Source organism: Rousettus aegyptiacus, unplaced genomic scaffold (genome assembly GCF_014176215.1).
Source record: "Rousettus aegyptiacus isolate mRouAeg1 unplaced genomic scaffold, mRouAeg1.p scaffold_m13_p_1, whole genome shotgun sequence".
NCBI classification, from domain to species: domain Eukaryota; kingdom Metazoa; phylum Chordata; class Mammalia; order Chiroptera; family Pteropodidae; genus Rousettus; species Rousettus aegyptiacus.
In genome coordinates, this window is record NW_023416284.1 from 165,714,536 (window position 1) to 165,740,161 (window position 25,626).

Sequence of the window (25,626 nt, forward strand, 5' to 3'; positions counted from 1 at the left end):
TCCAAAATCAATTGGGATTTGTAGCCTCTTAACTCAGTTTTGATTCGAATCCAGAAATATGGTTATTTACATCTGAACTTCCTGAATCAAAAGCTGAGAAAGAGAATTCTTTTACTCAAATTGCCTCAGCGGCTCACAGGAATTCACCAAGTAGTTTTCCACACTGTCACCTACTATCAACTCAGCGCAGGACAGTGCAGGAGTTGTTTCTTTCCATGGACTCTCTTTATTGAAAACTAACAAAATTATAGCAGGTTTTTTTCTTCTTAAAGAGATGTTCGAATTCACATTGTATATTTAAAAAATAGTGGCAGTAGAGGTGAGGGTAGAAGGTTCACAAGAATGATTTGCAGGAAACCAGAATACTCCATTAAAACTAGGGGAAAAAATGAGAAAAGTTTATGTTTGGCCTTAATTCTCCACTACATAATGTATAATGTGCTCTTATGAAGAAGACAGTGAACAATCTAAGCAATGACACAGTCACTCACCTACTTAGACATTCTAAAATGCCACTGAAGAATAAAACACTCCACAGGTAAGCATCTACTGAGAAAATATAATTTTTCTGAGCACACATGTACAAATCAACATGCTCTGCATGAGGCAGGAAAAAAAAATGCTTTACCATGTATATAGTAATATCTTCAAAATATTTTTCAAAGTATAATTTGTGGTAATAATAAAAAGCGATTCTTCAAAAAAATTCCCTTCTGCTATCCAATTTTTTTGATAAAGTGAAGACCTTAAAAAGTTTTATCAAGAAACAAATGAAAATCAAATGGAATTTCTATTTATCTCATTACTCAAAAATATTTATTTCTTCATAAACACCCAGATATAATAGTAAAGCATGAAATATTACGTTCCTAGCCAGTTTTCCAAAAATCAGAGCTATCATCTTGGACAAAGAAAGTAATTTACTGCCATCTCAATATATAAATAAGGCTGATAATAATTTTATAAGGCTAATATGACATTTATACAAGATGTTTTTTTAATTGTCCATGATACATAGGTCCCGAAAGAAGATCAGCAGGATAGCAGGGGAAATTTTGTAAACGATCTTTGAAAATAAGCACAGTATCCACAGACTGTTGTCTGGTACTAGTTTTTCTAGCAATTCAGAAGGAAAATACTCCTCCACCCACAGCTAGGGATTTCTAGCAGCATAGCTGAAGAAAAATCTGGAATACTTACATTGGCATATTTCCTATTGCCTCCATTTCAGGATTCAAATAGCATTGATTAGCACTTCTTTGCATCACTGAAACGTTCTATCTCTAAAAAAGAAACATGTCAGAGCCATCTCTGCCTATGCAGAATCTGTGTGAAAAGTTGGCCATTTCTAAACCTCGAGTTCAGTGTTTTGCAGCAAGTACATGAGCTTCGACAAGATCTCTGGGACCACTGTGAAGAACAGCTCGTGTATTGGGCGAGTGACAGCCCGAAGACACTGTCCTGAACTCAACACAAAATGATGGGCTTGAACCAGTGTTGCAAGAGAAATGTTTTGGAGACAAAACAGAAAGATTAGCTGTAAGACAAAGAAAGGGAGGAATCAAAGATAGCTTGTTCTTCGCTTAAGCTGCCTGGTTGGAGACCGGTGATGCCTTTTATTGAGATGGGGAACATGGAGGAGAAATGGAGGGGAAAGGAATCGAGACTCGTTATAAGAGGTTGTCTACTAGGCTTACCGGGGTGAATCTCACAGGGGGCAGTTGCATGTGAGTCTGAAGGTCAGAGGAGAGGCCAGAGCTGGAGATCAAAAACAACTTGTAAATAAGCAATAAAAGGTACTTAAAACCACTGAATGAAAACATTTAGAAAAAGAAGGCAGATACAGAAGAGAATAGAGGACTGAATCCTAATGCTCTGGGTCAGAAAGAGGAGGAGGGGGAGCCATTGATGGAGCCGAGAAATATCCCACAGGAGTTTTGTCTCGAAATCCAAGAGAGAAAACCGTTTCAATGGGGGCCAGGGGAGTAGAGGTCAACTCCACAGAATATGCTAATAAATTAAATGAGGCAAAGACAGAACTGTGAGCATTGCCATCTGGCCATGTGGAAGCTGTTAGTATCCCTGAGGATCAGAATCCAGATTCAGGTAGATGACAAAGTGAAAAAGAGGTGAGAACATGAGGAGATAAGATGTAGGCTATTTGTTCAATAAGTTTTGCCCTGAAGATAAATAGGCAAATGGGTGGGCATTGAAAGACATGTGAGATCAAGAAAGTGATTTCAAAAGCTGAAATAGATCATTATAACTTCCTTTTCCAAAAATCTTTTGGTTTCTCTTCAAGCTCTCTTAATTTGTTTCTGCGTGCACGGGTCACTGAAAAGCCTTTTTTTAGGTTCACATTACAAAACAAGATTCAACAATCTGGGTTAATGAATAACAATAATCTTCAGGCAGAAAGGCTGGGAATTGTATCCAGAATTAATGAGTTTCATTAATCAAAAAAGGGTCCTCCCCCCTCCCCCCCAATCTTCACCCTTTCATAATCTCTCTGTACAACTTTTGCAATCATCATCTTCCCGCCAATGAACAATGGCTGGGTTCAGGTTCCAGAACATTCCTGAGAAGAATCACTCATTTGGGCTCACAAAGGACATAGGTGGCCCACAAAGCCTTGCAGCTCACCCAGAATTTTTTGCATTTACGAAGAAAAAATTAACCAGGGGGTTGGGGGAAGCAGTGGATTAATGAAACTGTTTTAGGATAGAGGCTGGAGCAAATAAATAGCTCCAGGAATAAAAGACAGTGGACTGAGACAGGGGAATTCTTGATTGGTTTACCGACATTGAATCATCACGAATATGAAGTCCTGGAATAGATGAGTAACTGAGAGTATGAATATATTCTGTGAGGACTTAAGAACAAGAAACCCAACCCCATGTCTATGCTGTAGGTCCAGTCTGGTGCCAAATGGCAAGACTGCTTTGTATTTTATAAGCACAGACTAGTCTTTAGGGAAACAAAATTAAAATAATGGCTAGAAATTAATAGCGCTTACTCAGAACTGAGCATTTCATGTCCATTATTTGTTTCACTCATATCACAGCCTTGAGAGAGCTGAGCTGTTATGCCCATTTTTCAAGTTGAGAAAATGGAGGCTCAGTATGAAGCTAAGTAATCTTCAAAGGCCATAAGCTTGCCAAGTAGTGGGGTGTGAATTCAAACAAGGTCTGGAACACTGGAGACTCCCTCCTAACTACCATTCCATAGGACCTCTGAGAATACCTACAGCAGGACTAAGGACTTAGCTACGCAGAGAGAGAGAGAGCCAAGACCACATACACTCGCATGAAGCAGGAGAACATAAAGCTAAAATTAAGCCTGCATTTTAAGTACGCTTTTTATTGGGTACAGAAAAGTGCACAAATTATAAGTGTGCATGCAGCTCAGTGAAATGCCACAGAGTGAACACCCATATAACCAGCACCCAGATCAAGATACAGACAGCCACCAACTCCCAGAACTCCCTGTATGCCTCCATCCCCAAAGGGAACCACTCCCCTGACACGACCGCCAGAGATCGCTTCTGCCTGGTTTTAAATTTTATGAATTATATTTTTAGAATCATATCTTCTGTGTTTGGCTGGTTTCACTCAACGTTATGTTTGTGAGAGTCATCTATGTGGTTGCATGGAGCAGTGGCTTGTGTATTCTTATTGCTTTATGGTAACAGAACTGCTTATCCATTGCATTATTGATGGACATTTGGGGTTTTTCCCTAATTTGGGGCTTTTCTAATACAGTTAGGAACATTCTCATATGCCTCATTTGTTGAACAGATTTATACCTCTACGCCTGGTATACTCCTGGAAGGGGAATTTGCTGCTTCAGAGGGTATGCGAACACGCAGCGTTAGTAGATACTGCCCAAAAGTTTTCCAAACAGGAAAGACTAGTGGAGTGATTTCAAGGTTTTCTTCCAAAGCAAATGGGCATTCAGGTAAAAACAGAATTTTTAAATATTGAAGGAGATCATAAAAATTATCACAGGGCCATTCTTAAATATAAGAAATAAACTAAAAAGTGGGCCTGAATGATGGAAGCTCTGTTTGTCAAAGCTTCATGTAATAAAAGGTAAAGAAAAAATTGATTATAAGGGTCGCGAAGGGGCTGGTGCGTGTGGCACCTGGACTTGCTACACACTAAGGTGAAGACAGCAGCCGCTGGCTGAGGACTGCAGTTTCTAGCCCTCACCTGGCTATGGGAGACTTGGAATCTTACTCTGGGCCTTGGTTTTTCCACACCTGTAATGACATACACTAGTTAAGTGTTAAGATCTATTCTGGACACAAAATGATGTGATACAGAGAAAAGAGTTTGCTTCTGGCCTGTCAGAAACAGCAAGGACCCAGTGCTATACGCTCACTATTTAATGCGCCCAAAGCTAGAAAGTATAAAACCACAGATGTACTTTTATTACAAAATAAAAAGTAAAGTAAAATTTGAGGTTAGCTAGGCTGATACAAGAGGGAATGCAGCGGAGCTCTAAAAGCAATTTAAGTGTCGGAGAAATATTTGGGGATCTGATAGAAAAATCTTTTAAAAAAAAATGATTTGCAAATATTTGGCCAAAATGATCTTAAGAATAAAAATGAAAATGTAAATGGTCTCTTGGGTTCGCAAGTCGTAAAGCTAAAACGTCAGACTTTGTCCTGCGCGGCCCCCACTTCCCTCCCTTCCTACAGATTCCGCTTCCCTGCCCGCTCTTCTCGTACCCAGAACAGCTATAAGACATGGAACACATTCCAGTGGGTTTGCCATTTGTCGCTTTTTTTTATTATGTTTTTCAGTAACTATGCTCCTTATACTTTCTTTGAGTCAGAGGCTTGACTTTTATTCTTTTTTGTTTAAAAATAAAAACGTGTAAGTTTACAAATTTTCCTCTGCGTACGGTTTTGGCTACATCCCATGGGTTTTGAAATTTAACTTTCTCTGCATCGCTACTTTCTAAAGACTCTGCTTTTGTAGGTAAATATCCTCTTTTCCTTCTATTGCTTTAGCTGCAATACCAATTAATAAATTTTAAAATAAACTGACACATGGTCTTGAGTTGAATAAAACCACCTTGAGAGTATCTATAAAAAGTTTGTTGTGCTTGGTACATTTTTGCAAGTTTCCCAGAATCTATCCTTGCTTCTTTGCACTTAGACATGCTATTAAAAGGTAATACATCCTGTCACGTGTACAACATTAGCTTGTCTTTGCTTTGCAGTGTTTAAACAAGAAGGCAAATTGGGCCAGCTGTATAAGCAGCGCTCAAATCCCTGTCATCTCTCTTCGTCTCCCTCTCTTTATCCTATTGACGTACGAGGTTGAACCAGTGCTGTGAGGCTGCGCTGGATTTTGTACGGATAAGGATTTCTTTTGTAATTATGTTTTGAAAATTTCAATTAATTACAGAGAAACAAAGAACTATGAAACCCCAAAAACCATACAGACATTTAGACGACCATTCTGAGTTTGCTCACCAACGGCAAGCAGTCTGGGAGGGACATTGAAACAGAAAAGGCGAAAGTGGGGGAAAAAAAGTTTCTTTCCTTTTTTAAAATCTTAATCTGAAGTGACAAAACAGTAATAAGGCTTATCAGGCTTGTGGCACCATGAAAACAAATCCCCTCATTTACATCCGTGAATAGCGGCTGAATTTATAGCTCACGATAAGTGGCAAGTCGGAGTGAAGTGGGATTACCAGCGTCCGGCCGCTGGCTGACAGCACTTACATGGGAACGGCAGAAAGTGGGTACCTACTGCGACCCTGAGCAACCCACTTAGGAAACTGAAAATCCAAAGTGAAAAGATCCTCTGTGACGCTGCAGTGTGACAAATGCCGGTCAGATGTGCAGAGGCTATGCAGCGTTTCACACACACATGTGACAGAAAGAAAAATGGCTGTTAACAGTTATCAGGTCTCACTAGGTTCCAGTCAAGACGTTATCCCACCGAAAGTTCATGAAAATCTTATGAGTCAGGGAATTACCATCTGCATTTTAGAGATGAAAGAGCTGAGACCCATGGAAGTTAAGCGACTTGCCCTACTGGCACACAGTCCCACCGGCAGAGACACAGTCAACAGCGATTTGAAAGCCCCACACAAAAGCCTGCGAACGGGGTGCCAAACCTTCCTCATTTATTCCTCGTGTATTCCTCCTCCGAGGTCCATGGGCCATTTTCCAATTTATATTTTGTAATTTACTGGGAAGTGGTAAATTGCATGTAAGACTCAGATGAGAGGATTATGAAGAGAAAGCAAGTTATCTGACATAACTGTAAGGTTTTTAAAATACATATAATGTTAGATGGTTACATGACAAGCCTAAAATATCAAGATTTTGTTTCTTGTATCACTTTAAAACTATATTCCTAATACCTAGAAAATGACTGAAGTAATAGCGGAGAGTGGTAAAATGCAGAAGAGGAGCCAAAGTTTCCGTTCAGAAGGAAGGGATGAGAACGTGCTTAGAAGGAGAAACAACAACGAAGCAGATCTGGATTAACAACTGTGCCAGGCGTTAGGGTCAAGGAAGAAAGGAAAGAGTGACAATCTAGTAGCCACCTTGGCCTTGATACACCGCTGTGCAGTAGGTTTGCTCAGACTGTACATGTTTCTTTTGAAAAAATAAATGTGTTGAGACAAAGAGAAGAGACTGGTTAAGAAGCAAGAAATGTAGACAATATCTGAATGAAATATGGGTGTCGTAGATCAAATAAAACGCTCGTTTCCACAGTGAGGATTACATCTCAAATTCATTACACACACAAAATAACCAAAGCAGCAAAAAGAATGTTTGTCGAGTTTTTAAACTTTGTTGGCGGTGGTGGTGCATCAAATCAGTAGCCTGTCTTTTTTAACTTTCATTCTTTAACTAGTCCTTCAAAGAGTTATCTATGAGAATATTATTTGCTGTTTCGAGGGAAAAACGTATAATCCATGATTTGTCCTCTAGAAAGATGTAGGCAATAGTCAATTTCTACAAAGTTAAGTGACCAAGTAGGTTATCGACTGTTTATTTATGACTCCACTATTATGATCCTACGCAGACAAAACTGTTCTCTACTTTGACACTAAGTCGACTGCTTTAATATTTAATATGGACAAATTTACCACACTGGCAAAACCCAGTGTTAAGTCTTTGCTTGTCCTGTACATCACAACTAAAATGAATGGCTTTTAGAATTACAATATGAAAGTATAACACTTCTTAAATGAAGTCAAAATCAAATCCTCTCTTCGTTAATAAAAGATTAGTGTATTTTGAGCATTTGGGGTTTCAGGGGGCCTTTGACAATGAGAATGGCTCTCATAATGGCAATGTTAGAAAAACAGTGCTAAAAAGAAGTCGGCATCTCAAATGTCCTACTTTTACACAACACTTGGAAAAAGTGAGAATGAACCTTTGATATTCTACTTCCAAAAACAACCTTCATTCCTCCAACTTATTATTGTTAACCTTTCCTGCACAAAGTCAGCATATAATAATGTAAGATCTCCTTGGTTGATTTTTCCACTGGAGTCCTTAGAAGTCTGAGACACATGCAGAGGCATGCCTTGGGTCAACTATGATGTTCCAGAGGTCAGGAAAAGATCTTGGATCAGCCAGAAATAAAGACCCCTCACAGCTGTCGGAAAGGGCATTCAATTTTAGTGTCTGTTAGACACAGTGCATGCAATATTAAGGTCTACTGGAAATCAAGTCTTCCTAACAGAAAGGTTCCCAAACCAAAAGTTTTCTGTACCCCAATCCTATTTTTGTTTTGTTCTCTTTTGTTGTGTTGGTGCAGTACTTTTCTACCACTGTTGCAAAAAAAATACCATGAATTCGGCATCTTAAAACAATACCCATTTATCCTCTCACAGGTGTGTAGGTCCAAAGTCCATCAGGGTTGGCTGGGTTCTCTATTTAGGGTCCCACAGGCCTCTCAATCAAGGTGTCTGGCTAGCCTGGGCTCTTATCTAGAGGCTGTGGAGGAAAATCTGCTTCTGAGCTCGTTCAGGTTGTTGGCAGGATTCAGTTCCTTCTCAGTTTCCTAGTGGCTTCCTCCACCTTCGAGCCAGCACTGAATCCTTCTCACACTTAGAATCTCTCCGACTTCCCCTCTGCCATCAGCCAGGAGAAAGCTCAGCTTTTAAAGACTTGTGTGATTATGTTAAATCCACCTGGACCATCCAGGCTAATCCCCCTTTATTAAGTTCGCTGAGTAGTAACCTTAATTACATCAGCGAAGTCCTTTTGCCACATGTAACACACTGACAGGCATGACACCAGGGGACGAAAGTGATGGGAGCCGAAACTTTGACTGTCTCCGACGGTAGAGTGGAGAAGCAGTTTTCCCTTATTTGGATTCCTCAATTCCAGAAACTCAAACGGTTTTACCTTGGTAATCAATTATGGATCAATCATTAAATTGTTTACCTGTGCTTTTCTCGAATGGGTTATTATTTTTCGTTTGCTCCAACCATTCCAGGTAATAAATACTACTAAATACTACAAGCCCTTATCCTGAATACCTGGCTTTGGTTGACAACACCATGTCATTTACTCCTACAGAATACTGTGGTACTGCATCCCAAACACAGTTTTCCCAGGTAAAATCTAATTTTAGGATCTCTTGGCACAGTTATTTCTCTTTCCAAGACAAATAATCTTACTTGAAATTCTCTGTGCATTTCAGCTGGTTAGAAATCATTTAGCAAGACAGCTGGAATGAGCCATGTTATCCCAGGTGTGTGAACAGTTTATAACTTTATAGAAGGGCCAAGTAATGCTTTCTATTTTGTCTCTAATACTAAACTGGATAATACACCAAAATTTGTCCTCATATTTTTAAGGATTTTCAAATATTAATGAAAAATACAACCAATATTTATGTGATTCTTTGCATCATGAAATAAATACACATTCCCTGCTTTCTAGATTCTTTCTGCCTGGCACAAGAAAACAGACCGTTGTGGGACACTGTGATACAGGGCACAGAGTTGGGGCTCAAAACCGGCTATGAAATGTTTTTGATGGAGGGCTCCCAAGAAGAGAAACATGTGAACTGAGTCACGTCGCTCCAATCTAAATGTTGGGCAGAAGAAATGGGAGAAACAGACACCTGTTCTAAGCTGAGGGTCCTAGTACAAGCAAAAACGAAAGAGGAGAATACGAATGGGGCAAAAGGCTAGTGAGAACTGAGGCTGAAGAAGTTAGGAAAGGATTCCTTTGTGATGTCCTCCTCTCGGTCAAGTTAGGGAAGTTAACTTTATCCTGAAGGCAATGGGATGGGATGGAGAGGCTGGTGGTGCTAATCAAAGAAAGTGGATGAAGTCCATTAAGTGCATGCTGGATAGAGTTTGGAGAAAGGATTAGAAAGCAATTAGCCTAGAATCTGGGAGTTAGGAGTCTGATAAGCCAAAAAAAAAAGTCATGAAATGCTAATAGTCACCAGGCTGAGGCAGTGCTGGCTCAGAAGATGGAGAGAAAACAGGGCCTCTAAAATGTGTTAAAGAGGTGAAGTTGATAAGCAGCATAGGGAAATGGGAGATAACGACGATTGCCAGATTGCCAGTTTCCCGGGCTATATTCGGGGTATCTTCTCTCCTTCAATTGCCACAAAATCACTCTCAAGTAGGCAGGGCAGTCACGTCTATTTAGTAGATGGAGAAAATGGCTCAGAGCTGTACAACGCCTTCCTCAGACTTAGTAAATGACAGACCCAGGATCAGAAACTCTCTGATTCCTATGCGAAGGGTCTTTAGGCTTCACATGCAGAAATTTTACTCATGGTTGATCACGTTATGAAGATTTCAGGCTCATCATCCTGAGTGTACATTTTAGTAAGGCCTCAACTGGTCATTAAATGATAGGTCCACCATTTGCATTTTTCGAGTTGAAAAAGCAACCTATAGGTCAAAGTTCCTATAACTTTTAATAATGATAACAGTTCACAGAGATAAAGGGGGGAGAATAAAGTCCCTACTGCAGCTAAGAGTTTAATCACTCAACAAGTATTAGTGGGTCACCTCTGGGTGCACTCGGACATAAGGTCTTCAATAATAACCAGCATGTTCTCATAGTACCTAATACATACAGAAAAACACAGGGACCAAACTCTGTAAGCATATTTACAGGGAACATGGGGAACAAAGGTTGTAATGGAAAAAGAATGAAATGCATACAACGGAACTCTAGAAAATAATCCAGTGGATCCGAAAATTTAGAAGTAGGGATGGGAAGACCAAATAAAATAAGTTTTCTATAGAAATATTTAAATAGGAATGGAAAACCTCACATACTTAAATAATGGTTTGCTAAGAGAGAATCATCCCATATTTCTGAAGATAATTTTACTACTTTTCTTTTTTTTTTTGGGGTCTATGCTCAATTAACCATTCACCAAACTATATACTGGAGAGGAGTGGGGGAATGTGAGTGAGAGAGACTGATTGATCGATTTAATTGAAAACTCAAGAGGGAAGAAAGTATTTAGATAAAGAGTATGTTTCTCCTTGGTGAGTAAATCCTCAATCCTTTAGTCAAGAGAAATGAAACCACTTCAGAAAGGTGCTTGAGAGGAGCCCGCAGGGATCTAGCCATTTCCCTGATGGTGACCTGTCACTTCAAAGAACAAGAAGGTACCTGGGACATACCTCCCCCACTCCCAGTCACCACAAAGCCTAGACTTATTTGTTCTGAGTGTTTGAATTTCTAGAAACACATTAACTTTCCTCCTCCTCTGTGATCAGCTTCCCCTCTTATAGGCCATTAATGATTGAAATCGTTGCATTAGATTTTTTTTTTATGCAGTTGCTATTGAAAATAGAACTCCAAAAGTTAAAAATCTTTCTTACTCTGCTTATTGCCTGCATATTTTCAGGCAATAAGCAGAGTAAGAAAGTAGAAAAACCCACTTTTATATTTTAAGCTATTTTCGAAAAGTCCACTTATTTTCATGGAGGCTGATGGCTAAAGTCCTTTTCATTGGAACTAGCTTAAATATTGCATTTCATTCCTTTAATCCACACATATTGACTGGAATTCCTTCTTGGTGAGGTTAATAATGGGCTAACCCTCCAGGAGCTTAAACTCTACTGGCAGCTGTCATTACCACATGCAAGTAGGTGGCACATGTCCCAAAGAACATGCATCTCCCACCGAATGAGGGGGTCCGATCTTGCCCTCCATTTTAATGCCATTGAAAGAAAATGTTGGGGTACTAGGAAAGAATAAAATATCTTGCACTTATCACAGGAGGATATTTTTATATTCCTTATGATACATCAAAGCTCGGCGAAACAAACACATGCATACGAATGAAAACTGAGCTGCTTATTAAACATTTAGCTGGCTTTCTAATTTGCATAGGCTCCCTACTGTTTTGTTCTCACTTAATCCCTACCAAAAAAAAAAGCCATGGGAATCAATTTCCCCAAATTCCAACAGAAATACTCTTATCAAACTTATTTAATGAAGACTAAAGGCACATCATGGTAGTTGCATTAAGTACAAAGATTGCTACCTTTAATGAAAAATAAGATAAGGTAGAACAGTCTTTATTCTCCTCATAGGAAAGATGGAGGAGTCTCATTAAAGACCAAACCTTTTATGAGCATCGGATGAGAACACGACTCACCTGGGACTGGAGTTTCACAGGGAAGTCTTGCTTTTCTGCCAGACTAAAGGATTTGACACAGCTGCAAGTACTGTAGCTTAGACAACAATTTCTCTCCTCTATGGTTTAGTTTTGGCCTGCGATTGCCACCTCCAAAATAAAAAAGAAATTGCCAAGACTTGCACTTTTACTGTGAGTGAAATGGAGTTTTGAGCAAAGGAGTGGCATGATCTCGCTTGTGTTTTTAAAGGCTCACTCTGGCTACTGGGCTGAAAACGGGCTGTACAGGGAAGCTATCTCGCAGTCCTGGGAAGACCCAGGCAGGAAGTGGCAGTGGGAGCGGTGAGAAGTAGTCGGATTCTGGAAACGATTTTTAAGAGTCGATCGGATTTTCTGACACACTGAATGTGGGGTGTGGGGGGGAAAGAGAGCCATATGACTTCGAGGCTTTTGTTTTAAGCAACTGTAAAGGTGGATTTGACACCTACTGAAATGAGAAGACTGCAGTAGAACAGGTGTGGGGGCAAAGGTGAGGGGGCGGGAGCTTCGATAGGCTCATAAAGTCTCTTAACATCACATTGGAGATGTGCAGTAGACAGCTGGAGATTCCTACTTGAAGTTTCAGGGAGAGATCCTGGCTGGAGAGAGAACTTCAGGAGTTATCAGTATATCACAAATATCAGATTCCCCTACTGGAAAACAGCAAAGGACTCTTGACATCGACTAGAGAATTATCTTAGCTTTAAAGTGAGAATTCTCCTTGTGCAGTGAGAGAAGCACTGCTCTGGAAGAGAGGGGCCTGTTCTCCCATTTCTCCACAGAGCATCCCATACAGACTGACCTAATTTTAGACATCACACCCAGTGGCGAGGGGCCAACATCAAGCAGCAGACAGAGAAAGGTAGCTGCTCTTCACCCACAGAGCATGAAGGTCACTTTCCAACGGTGAAATGAGGGAAAAGGAAATTAGAATAAGGAAAGTCTGGTGAAATATAGCCCAAAAGAGCAGCCGGGGAGAACCCTTCGGGATACCATGTGCCTGAGGAATCTCATCTATTTCAGGGGCTCCTGTTTTCCCCTCAGTTCACAGACACTTTATCTTTTGCAGATAACACACCAACAATGGATCTATTCACCAGTTTAATGAAGGTGAGCGAGAGGCGGGGGGCAACACAAATTCATTGTCAGCCAAATTTGTTATCACAAGCCAAAAGCATAACATAAATATTTATAATATTTGCTGTACCGACGACATTAACTTTCTGTGGGAAGTGGGTAAGGCACTAGATGGTAAAGCTCTAGCTGTTCTCAATGGGATATTAAAAACAGGCAGTCTTTCCAGAAGGAATCTTGTAAACCCAAACTCAAAAGTGATGGCAAATATCGAACTAAAGTTTTATATGCAAATCATGCTTGAAGTCGTCAAAAATTCACTCATCTGCATTTGAGTCCTTTGGGAATTTATGGGCTCTGAATTTCTGGAGAGACCAACATACGGTGTCATCTTTCAAGTACGCTACTTTTTTAAACTTCCATTGTAACTAACTGATAACTCAGCTGGACCACACTTCCACTGGCTAACCTGTTCTCTCTGAGGTGGAAAAGGGGCTGCCAAGTACTCATAGCAGGAGGAATAAAGTGAGAAGAGAAATAGCCTAGTCATTAAGGAGAGTTCACTACCAATTCCTCAGCAGTCAACCTCAAATAAGGACTTTCCCCCCTACATAAGGATTACACTGTCCACGCACCCATACCTCTTATGTAGCTAGGGAGAGATTTTATGAAAATAAAACCATTTTCAAAAGGCACCATATGAGAAATCCTAATCTTGTTTCAAATTTTTATCAAGCATTTGTTCTGCCAGGAAACATTTCCAAAAAGGAAAGGTTTTGTCTCAATTGCTGTGGCAGCAAACACTTCCGCTGGAGCAGTTAGAACAGTGTCAGGATACTCTCACTGGCTTCCACAGCTTTCAAAACATTTGTGTTGCTACACCGTTCATTTGCCAGTGTACACGACTTATAATACTCTGTATTCATCTGGGTGTATTCAAACAATTGTGATTCCAGAAAACCTTACAGAAGTTGGTGTAAATACGCTGCAATGGAAAGCCAGAAGTCTCCTTGCCTTTCTCACTGTAGAGTTACACCATACTTGCAAATTATGGTACAAATCAGTCTTTACTTCACAAGCCTGAGCTTAAGTAAGTCTAATCAGTAACTTCATGAAGCACTTAGAGAGGTCAAATTTAAATAGCATTGCTATATACTTGTCAGAAAATGCCCAGCGTCTTCTGTAAATTATTATTCAGTCTTCTATATTTTAACGGATAGATTCTCTTCTCACAGCTAAGGAGCTTTCCTCAAGCGTGCATTATTAATGGACAGGATTGGGATTTACTGAATCTTCTTCAGTAACCTGTCAACTATTTTTGCTAGTAGGGTCATGGTTAACAGGAAAATGCTTTTTACAAGCCTCTGGCCTTGCTTTGTTCTCAAAGTCAATCTTGGGGAACCGAGATGTGGGCCCAAGTGGGCAGGAACGCAGCTGGAGGCTTTGGGTTCAGAAGAGCCCCAGGCCTGGGAGAAGTGCAGCAGCAGCGGCGATGGAAGGCTTTTGGGGGTTAGGGACTGTGCCTGGCACACGGTAAATGCCCATCGATATCTGATGAACGGACACAGCACACGAAATTCTATCAAAGCTTTTGGTCAGATTTGGTGAACTTCAGAAGTATTTTTGGATGAATCTAGACAGGTAAATTAGCCACCTCTGGGGTAATACTGGGTTTTTTTGTTTGTTTGTTTGTTTTTTCTCCATAAGACTGGGTATTCTGTCAAAGCAATACTTTTCCAGGAGAAAAGAAGGGACAAAAGCTTCCTTTGTCCACTTAAAACTGGGAAAGGCTTGGGATAAAGCAAAACTCCAACACTGCAGGAGATGGCTAAGGAAGAAGAGATGGTGTACCGCTGGGCGCTAGGTGCTTCCATGTGCCATAGTGTCTTTTGCCATCTTGTCTCAAGACATTGTCCAAGGTCTCCTTTTCATTCACTGAGTTAGAAAAGTCACTACTTTTAACTTTTGGTGTAAATCAGTTTCCCTAGCCAATCTTCTAGCATCTCTGGCATCTCCTGGACTCCTTCCTCCCAGTCTAGATGCCCTCGGCCTCCCCTTCCTAAGAACACCCCTCCGAAGTCACGGTCCATCCTTCCCTCATCCTACTCCAAACAGCAGCCCCCCTGGAAAAGCACAGGCAACTGTTACAACTAAAAGTTTCTGTAACAATGAACCTCGCAGAGTTTCACTCTGAAATAAAACAATAAAAGACATAGATGTCCTCTTCTAGTCGTCGAAAAAGAGATTTTCTCATTTGTTTTCAAATGCTGTCTTGTAAAATTTCTCAAGAACAAACACAGAATATATAATCTGGCCTTGGAAAACCATTCTCCACTTAACTATAAATTCGCTTAAATTACATTTCACCCCATGGTTCCTAAAGCTCGCTTCATGCTATTTATATCTTTTTGTTATACGAAGACATTCCAAAGAGTAGCCATGAGTGCTCATATTTTCTTATCACGTAGAACCACCCCCCCACCCCCCCACAACCCCCAACCAATTAACCCAAGTTCAAGTATGCATGATTTTTAGTCTCAGTGGCTCTCAGTATTAGTCACATTTTGACAATAAAAATTCTAAGCCCAATCTAAGTTAACAAACCTGATAAACGTCATGTAGTCAGCAGATGAAGGATGAATACTGCTAACGTTAGAACAAATAGTTTGTCGTTATACTGCCTGTCAAATTAAGACCTCCTGATTTCAAATTCAAGTGCTATGATTTTATAAAACAATTGACATGTTTCAGTTTAAGACTATAGATAGTCCTACCTGGAGCCCCCAGTACAAAATCTCGCCAAGCTGTTTAATCATGCAAAAGCTATTAATTGCTTAAAGACCCTTAGGTTGCTTTCAGCAGTATTTTCTTCTGATGTTTAAAATAGAAAAATACCTACCCGTGCATACCTGTGTGCCTGGCTGATGGTGGTGACATGATGTCCTGAGTGGTAAACTGCCTTTATCACACTGATCCATCTGCCTTCGTCTATTAACTATCACCTTTACTAACGCGTGTGCAGACTACTGATCACACCTTCGTAACCAGAGGGAGTTCGATCCAGGTTAGGTATGATACAGCTCCCCCAACTGGCAATCAGAGGAAGATGAGAGGGAAAGAAAAACACTAGGGGGAAAAAGGACATGAAAATCAGCAAATAAAGGAAACAAGAAAAGGTAAAAACAGGACAGGAGATGTTAAAATGAAGAATTTAACTGAAATTGTTGCTGATGCTTTTGGTGAGTCAAGCCATTTGATTCGGTTCCACCAAATTACCCGAGCACTATCCTTGCACGGAGCATGCTCCGGAAATGAGCAGCCCCCCAGCTCTGTGCGCTTCAGGCGGCAAAGCTCTGTTTGCTGCTCTTTCATTCCTTAAGGACAGCATCTCGTCGTTTATATTAAATCACCTATTCAGCAGGGCGATCTGGCTTCTACTGCAGCATATTTAAAAGCAAGATCCCGATTAGGAGTGAGAGGAAGAAAAGAGAACTGGAACGCATGACAAAGTTTTCAAGGGAAACACAAAGGAAAGAAAGGGTTAGCTTGGTTTGGTTTATTAAATTTCAAGGGCTTTGCCTGCCAGTTTGAAAAATGCATGATATCACCAGTGTGTTTATTAAAAGTGCTACTTTAAATTGCAGATCGAGCAAGTGTGAATTCCCCTTGGTAGCTGTAGGTTATTGACTAACAATTATATTCAATTTTTCAATGAAAAGAAGGAAAAAGAATTAGAGAAGACTTGCAGGATTATGTTTCTAAAAGCTGCTGCTAATTCAAGTAAAACTCGAAATCTGTACGTATGATAGTAAAATGTCCAGATTCACACAGGCGCAGCATTTTCAAGGTCGCTTTGCATTTGAATTATTAAAGTCTCTCGAAATGATGCTCAGGATCGGAATAAAATAGCATAAACTTTGCTCAGTGCTCACTTGACAGTTTATTACCGGATTTAAGACGGGGTGGGGAACCTGCCCGAGCAAATGGTTGCTTGCTCGCTAACTTGAAAAATGCACTTGTTTCAGCACAGAAATAACAAATCTGTTTCTGATTCTAGACATTATTTTCCAAATGCTGCCAAGAAAAGAAGAATCCAAGGAATTCTCTTCCATACACAACATACACGAGACAACTGGAAAGAGGCCTGTGATCTGCTTCGGGGTTCGCCATGAGGAAGGAGAGAGCTGAGTGAGCTCCTAGCATGAACTGCCCTCATGGGAGCAGGAGCGCATGCCTGAGATAGTTCAGAACCGTAATCTCCGACATAACTCTCTGCTATTATTAGACAACCTAAAGGCTTTCCTAAATCTGTAACTTGTGAAGCAGAAGAGGACGTAGACGGGACCCTACCACGCCGAGCATGCAGACAGCTGCGATACACCCACTCCACAGAATTTAGCACTTTTTCATCCCATGAGACTAGATTTCAAGATCTTGGACGACACATATGAGCTGAGAAAGGGAAAGAATTTAGTCTCACACCAAAGCCAGGCTGAAATCTCTGGAGGGAATGCTGACCAGAAAAAAAAAAAAAAATCCAATATTAAATTCAGAAACCTGAAGTTCGTGACACTCATAAAACAAGCTAGAATTATTAAGAGCACAAAAGGATATATGTATTTATTAATCCTTTCGTAGGAGCAATGACATTTTAAAAATACCTTATTTTTAGACTAAGTCCACACAGGTACCTTGCTTTACAATTTTTAAATCTATGTTTCAAGAGGGTGTAATTTACCATGTATCACTTCTGTTATTAATAAGGGGGAGACTCAGCAACACAATCCACTTTGGACAAAAGGATCATAGGAGAATTCTGAAAGACTGAGTCATCCAACAGACTGAGCTAGCTAATGCAACTGTTTAAATTTGGGGCCCACACTGAGTTGACTGCAGTGAATTGAGTTCAATTTTGTTTTTTGTTTGTTTTTCCCCTTCTCAGCAGGATAAGCGTTCATGAAGGAAACTGGATTGTTTATAGGAAATAAAAAGGCAACATTTTCTTCTTTTGCATGACTGATCATAGCGAGTGCATTTTCAATATTTGTACCTATACATACAACCTTGTCTTAAACTTGCATTGCCATAAGTTTCAAATGCATCACCAAAGTAGCCATGCTGGACAGTTGTCTTTACAGCTTTCCATTCAATACAATGTTTATCATGCCACCCTCGATCAGTGTGATTTTCGCACGGTCCATTCCCGATGGGGTGAAGTGTCCCCCCACAATCCATGTCTACTAGAAACCTCAGAATGTGACCTTATTTGGAAACAGGGTCTTTAAAGATGTAATCAGTTGAAATGGGGTCATAAACTGGCTTAGCATGGCTGGTGTCCTTATAAGAAAACCGTGTGACACAGAGCGACCCGGAGACTCCTAGGGGAGAAGGCCATGTGATGGCAGAGGCGCAGATGCGACCACGGGCCACAAGAAATCGGAAGAGGCAAAAAAAAAAGATTCTCCTCTAAAGGCTTAAGACAGAGCATGACCCTGCCGACATCATGATTTTGGAGTCTGGCCTCTAGAACTGTGAGAGAAGAAATTTCTGTTTTCAGCCACTCACTTAGAGGTAATGTGCTACTGCAGCTCTAGGAAGCTAATACAGATTTGTCTACTAAGCAGTGCCAGTTGGCCAATGCGTTGCTTACCAGTCTACAACAAGATTACTCCAGGAAAAGAGATTAGATTTTTAAGAACTTGTATATAGCTGTTTGACAATGTAGCAATATCCCACAGCACGTGATTTTATGTTTTACAAAATCTGTCTGCACTAGATTGGAAATTAAAAGGAAAAAACAGTCTTCACAGTAAGAGACGTACTACAAAGATAATTAATATTTATAAAGATGAAGCTGGTGTACTGCAATTAAGAAATTTGCATTCCGAATCGTCTCAGGGAAAATTAGGTTCCATGCAGTTTTAGTGGTAAAAATACTTTATTCTAATTTTCTGAGGAAAGTAATCCATGAATGGTAAACAAAATATGCATGGTAGTTTGCTGTTAATCATATTATTTGATTAGCCAGAAACTCGCTTCCGAGACCACGGTGGGTCACTGATCACACCATGAAGGAAAAACATACCATGGCTTTGTTAACCACAGGGACCTCGGCAGAACTTGAGAGAACATCTTCGCAGAGACTGGGAGCTCAGACATTGCTCATGCAAAACAAACTTAGGCATACCTGAGCTACTTCGATGGCAAAAAGTAGAGAGCGACTGTAACTACACGAGCTCTTAGAGCTGAGAGCAATGACAAAGATGACATCTCTCCTACAAGAAGGCATTTTTCCAGCACCAAATCAGCCAAAAGTTGAGTAGACATGACCTCAGAAAAAAATAGTCTAAATGGAGATAAGGATACCCTGCATTGACACGGAAGTCTGTCTGATGCGACTGTTTTCTTTCAGCAGTTAAAAAGAAATACATTGGAACGTGATTTAACAACCGTGTTCCCTTTAAAGTCAAGGTGAATCATAACCATGGCCTCCACGGCCCCTAGAACTTCGGTTATCCGTATAAACAGGTCAATTAACAAAATCTTTGAAAACGCTTCCATCAGAGAAAAAAACACACACACAGTAAGGAAATGAAGCATCACAAAGAGCCTTAACATTCCCATGTTGCATCTCACTCACCATTACTTAAAGGGGTTGCCCATATGTAGCACAAAGGACAACCTAAGAATCATGACTGTAAATCAAGAGGTTATAAATCGCAGGAAGAGTGTAAAATGTCAACTGTTTGTCCTGGCTGCTGGGAGATCAGAAAGTAGGCTTACAAGGGATTGTGGATTCCTGATTAGAACACACACTTCAGCATAAAAGCACTCAGTTGTCATCACATGCCATTCACTTGACTTTCTAAAATGTCCTAAGTTACCACGGAAACTAAGAGTCCGTGAAATTGACAGATTCTTTAATAAAATGAAATTGCTGTTATGGGAATGGGTGGAGACAAATATGTTGAAGCTGCAAAGTCCGACCCTGCAACTCCACACCTGCACTCAATTAAAAAAATCTAAACTTTAGCTATCATTAGATCATAAGGATTTCAACGACTTTGTGGAAATTACACGGTTAGCATGCACCCTCAATCCAATAAGACTGAATGTTGGCTCTTCATAGCTACACTATTTCTTTTTCGAGACAACTTTTTAAGAAACAGCATCATAAGAGCTCATAACACACTTTATCTAACATCGTTTTTTTAGAAATATTCAAATTCATTTCAGCCTTATGGAGCGCCTTAGAAATTCACTGCAACTATTCTCTCTAGTTTGAATTAATTAAATTCTTAGGGAGAGAAAAATGGGATGTTCTTTTTTGTTCTTAACCCCCTTGATTTTGTCATATTTGTTCCAACTGGATCAACAAATATCTCAAACTCAAAGTTTAATATTAAAGACTTTGGTGGTTTTTCAAGCAGTCAAATTAGAGTTAAAATTGTAAAAGTTAATCCAAAAAAAAATTGTAAAAGTTAAGACTAGGGAACTCATGTCTGTACCTCATTAATAGGCTGAGGACAAAAGAGCAATCAACAAAGCAAGCCAGGACCACTTTATTTCTAAAAATTGAAAAGCTGTCAAGAATTTCACATCCACAGAATGACACACACTGAAAGAAATGAACAAAACAGTCTACTCCAGTTCCAAGGAAATTCATTTTAACTCTCCCAATTCCAGCAATCTCATAGACAAACACACTCTCAAATGCCTAAGTTAACTACGTTATGAAAAGAGTTGGAGAAAACAGAATTGAAGAAAAAAATAATTGCCTATAAAGAGAAAATACTTCCCAACTAATCAGGAAATCACTACATGCCCTCATATATTCACCATCTTCTAGTACTTGGGAAGTGTTATCATCCATACATAGCTAGAACAAGAACTATATCTAAAGTAAAATTAATTTCATTCCTGAATTCACACACTAAAGCTTAAAGCAATAGAACTGCTCCTCAATTCTAGTCACTCTAATCCTTTACATGAGCAGCTCATCACATGAAAATTCCAACAGGATTATACTACAACTGTAAACTATTCCTACTTTTATTAAGTTTCCTTTAATTCTAAACTTTTAACTACTTTTGTATATGGCAAAACACATGTGAAACACATCCAAACAGAGAACTATCCTTTCTGTCTAAAAGAAAATTCCATCTCCCCAGCAAGAGGTCTTTCTTCCTGTTTGCAACAACAACAACAAAAAAGAACAATGACCTTTCCACTTTCATCCTTAAAAAACCCTCCTAAACTTTGATTTTAATAGACCTAGAACTGTGATTTAGGCTCTGATGCTAAATGACAATTTTTCTAACCGTAACGTCACCACCCCAATGGACCCAAAGCCCCCTCACCTTTCAGGCAGAACATTCTGAAGCAGTTCCATGGACGGGCTGGTGATCTGCAGTCGGATGTGGCTGCAGTGCTAGGCACAGCTGTCTCCCAGCCCACCTCCCCAGCACTCACTGCCAGAGCGCGAGCCAGCGGGGCAGCCAGCCAGCGCCTGTGATTACAGGAAGCCACTGCCCAATCCCTAGCTTTCTGGGCTGAGCTGCTGACACCTCCCTATCTCTCATATGTTGTTTCACACCACAGAATCAGCCAGGATCATCTTGGAAAGTCAGGGGAGGGGGAGTGGGCAGTCGCTGTTCATAACGTCCAGTGGAGAACAGCGCAAAGGCAGGCCCACTTGTTGGTCTTATCAGTGTTTTCCACTGCAGCAGATGGAGCGCCTCATGTGATCAACGATGAAAAAAGAAAAGAAATCGCTGGATTCTGTTTAACTGTTTGCTATTAATTATGGCTATTCTTTGACTTCACCATTCCCTTGCTACTTGCCTTCTTTTTTTTTCTGACACGGAACAACCCACATACTGGTGCATCATCAGCACCACACATAATGATATGAAACTTGGTGCACAGTCGTCTGGGTCTCCAGAAATGAGTGAATATATGTGAAGTGCTCCTAACAGTGCCGGACACACAGCAAGCACTACGGAAGTGTTGACTGCCATTATCATCACTACTGCCGTTAATAAACTTGAACGTTGGGATAAAAATGTGAAGTGTGTTACAGTCCTATGGCGCTGCCAGTTTTCAGAAGAGGAAGCAAAGATGAAGAGCTTTAAGCTGGCATGGAGTATGTGAACTTCTAACTCCACTGCAGCCATAACCAGATCACGACACCTCTCCCCCTCCACTGGAAAGCGAAATTCACTCTGGCAAGTTGAGGACAACTTTACTGTATAAACTCTTTAACAGAGGTTAAAACGCAAAAGAAGTAATTTTATTGTGGATCTGAAGACAAATGGTCTACGAATGTGGCCTCAAGAGCACAGTGCTTGGAAGTGCAGAATGACAGTGAGTGGTCCCACAGCCCTCAGACTCTCCAGTGTCCTGGTCACAGGAAGTGGCCATTGTTCACAAGGCCAGTTGCTGTGTGCAGGTCTTCCTTTTGACTCCACAGGATGCAGGAAACTGACTCACAGAACCAATCTATCTGTCTGTGTCCTGGGGTGCTGGCTGCAGCCCTTACCACTACTGCTCTGTTTTGGATTTCAACATACCGTTGAGTACACCCAAGGCTGGGTTTCTCTCCCTCGTCTCCCAGTTTCTCCAGCAGTGCCTGGTTAATAAGTTCCCTACCATGAGGAAGTCATGGTCCTAGCTGCTATGATCACAAAGAAATATCAGAGGTCCCTCGCCAGAAGCTCAATGGAATGGAAAAGAAAAAAACTCTGCATGCGTAATGACAAACAGTGATATTAGCCCCCAGAACAGAAGTAGAAGGAGCCTCACAGATCACCTCATTTGGTACAAGTTGACTGGTTCAGAGATGAGGTGTCTTGCCCAAGTAACTAATGGCCCCATCAAGAGAAAAGCCAAACCACCTGACTCAGCCATTTTTATCTCATCACATGACCCTCCCCACAGATGGCTAGAGTCATTCCTTGTCCTTTCCTGTCTTGAGTGGGCTTCTATGCCATTTATGAATTGCAAAGGTATTCCTAAAAAATTCTTGTAGGTTAGATACGACTTCTTAAATTGCACATAAATTGCTCAGAGAGAAACTCTGCACCTTGGAGAGTTAAGACTTCTGAACATAGGTTAGTACACAGGGTTTAGGGTGGTTGCATGCTTTTAATAGCACTCTATGAACACTCACGGTCTAACTTTTTAATACAAAGACAACTCTATATGCTGGAAAGAACAATGAATGGAAAGTAAAGAGAACCTGATTTCAGCAGCATCTGTAGCATTATCTAGCAGGTCTCTATACCAGTTCATGACTTATAAATGTGGGGACTCTATCCTTCTAGACTATTCCATTAATTTTTTGCTGTGACATATGTAGATATATATATTAGTATAATATATATAAGCATTTTGTTAGGTGCATTTTGTCAGCAAAACAATCTTTGGCTTCTCAGTTTAGTGCAAGAGGTAGGTGGGTGAATAAACAACTATAATACAATGTGATAAGTTATGTAACAGAATATACAAAATTAATAATGATTAACAATAGCTTCTTGCCTATTAACGTCTAATTGAGCTGCTCTTCCCAACCAGGTGAAAACATCTATAGTTTAATGTCATGGGCTGAACAGCAGCCCCAAAGCTCCTGTCTACCCACAAGCTCAGGATGTGACCTTATTTGAAAACAGGGTCTTTGCAAATGCACTGTGAGTGTGGATCAAAATGAGATGGTCATGGATTAGGGCGGTGTTAAGGACAGTAGAGTGCCCTTCTAAGAGACAGGAAAGGACACACAGAGACATAGAGATCGCTGTGTGAAGGTGGAGTAATGTGGTCACAAGGCAAGGAACACCTGGAGCCACCAGAAGCCGGAGAAGGCAAGGAAGGACCGTCCTCTAGAGCCTTAGGAGCGCGTGGGCCCGGACTGACACCCTGATTTCCGACTTCTGGCCTCTGACATCAGGAATTTTTTCACTTATTTGTGAGAATAAATTTTTGTTGTTTCAAGCCACCCCATTTGTGCTAATTTGTTAAGAGCAGCCTCAGGAACTCCTACATTTAGCAAGGTAACAATTATAGGAGTGGGGCACGATGTTTTTTCTTTTAAAAACTAACTTTAATTTAGGATTACATGGGTTTTAAAACCTATATTTTCCATACTGCTCTACTCCACTGTGGCTAAACTGTCCATGGGGCGGGGGAGAGGGGGAGCACCTTCTAACAAAGCACTTCTAAAGAACACAACTACTATCTTCTATTAAATGAGTGAAATTACAAGTATCACCATGTGAAAAGTTCACAGCATTAAACTCAAGCAGTAGATGTAGAATAGGCTTTTACTAATATCAAATATGAGATTATTTTTAAAATCCCTTATTTTCACTGTCAAACAAGTGTGAAAACATCTGGGAAATACAACATGAGAAGGCACACCTTTCGAACTGGCGAGAACCATCCATTAAAATTCCTATTGTCTGCTACCACTGATCACTGCTACTGAGTTTGAAAAATAAACACCCGAGAAGCCCGTGTGAAGGGAGCGGGCCCAGGATGGTGAACACTCGCAGAATTCACAGGCGTCTGGACGGGGCAGAGGTCTGTCTCGTCTTTGCCAACGATGACCTTAGAGCAGCAAGCGCTTTTCTCCCTCACAGGATTACGACATCCAGCATCATGTTAAAGTTTAACATTATTACCTTAGCCAGAGGGAGGGGTAGCCACACACACAGCCAAATTCGTAGATACTTGTGTCTTCCAAACCACTCCAGTACTTTTAAATTCCTGTGCTAAAAAAAATTTTTTTTTTCCAATAAAATAGTGGGAGTATAGGTAAATTAGGAATTGATTCACACGATGCATAGGATTAGTGAGTCTAGAGGGCTCAAAATTCTACTTAGTTCCTAGTAAAAGACAAAACAAAATTATACAAGAAAAATAAGCAAACTGTATTTTCTCCCTATGCATCCTGACTCTTAGCAAAAAAAAAAAAAAAAAAGGCCAAGCAAAAATGGAAAAACCTTTTCCATACCATGCGAGGATATGTTTTGCATCAACTAGAAAAGTATTTCTTCAGGCAAGGCCTGTTTCCATACCCCTGTCTCTGGGCGTGTATCTCAGTGCTTCTTTACAAGTCAGAGGAGACTGAAGACATATTCCCAATCACCATTTTCCCTTACTGCAAGAGACTGGAGGTGCTGACCCCCTTCCCCCTGCGCCTGCCCCCCAATCCCCACTCCTTTTAAGATTAGAAGGACCAGGTTAAGTCAGTTCTCTGGAAAAGAAGCCATTCTGGTGGCAAAGGCTAAATGGCACCCGTGACCATCTGAACATCTTACCAAAGTTTTAGAATATTTCAATTTTCTGAACTGTTTTAAAATATGTTGGTTTTTTAATCAATATTCTGAATTTCTCAGGAAAAAAAGAGAGATTCGGTTTGTTTGTTTTTGGTGTGTGTGTGTGTGTGTGTGTATTTTTACTACCATGGGCCTAAGAGAAAGAAGGCGAAACATTATAGCATTATAGCTTTACACTGGCTAATCTCACAGTTTCCTTGGCGACTTTAAAACCGATCCTGGTTCTAGTGCTCCAGTCTGGCCATCTCTGCAGGCAGCTTTTAGTCCGTCATTGGGAAATGTGGAACAGGTCTTTGTTCTAGACACTTCCTCCTGCTGTCACCATCTGACCCTGTATCCTGTTTGACTTTTCTGTGCCCTGGAGCCCGGGCTGACCTACCTGAACCCAAGGGCAACCTTCATTCTCTTTGTAGTCACTTTTCTTTTAGGAGACATCTGAATCCCGGCCTGTTAAAGAAACAGGTCGTTTTGTGCTGGACACAAACCAACTACATCACTCTAAGGTAACGGGCAAATACTTGACTGGGGTCATTCAATGGCTTCTGGCCTCAGGGAGCCTCATTCCCATC

The 25,626-nt window shown here is 40.6% G+C and overlaps 1 protein-coding gene across 3 annotated transcripts in view; it reads right to left on the minus strand.

The window, feature by feature from the left end:
• Positions 1–25,626, minus strand: part of NHSL1 (NHS like 1) — a 126,381-nt gene that overhangs the window by 74,524 nt on the left and 26,231 nt on the right. Inside the window, exon 1 of one of the 3 annotated variants that reach the window (XM_036222106.1) lies at positions 21,083–24,900. The exons of the other annotated variants lie outside the window; for them this stretch is intronic. Within the exon in view, the coding sequence (XP_036077999.1) occupies positions 21,083–21,098 (16 nt within the window). The 5' untranslated portion in view covers positions 21,099–24,900. Of the gene's footprint in view, positions 1–21,082; positions 24,901–25,626 lie in introns of those variants that run through there. 3 annotated transcript variants of the gene reach the window in all.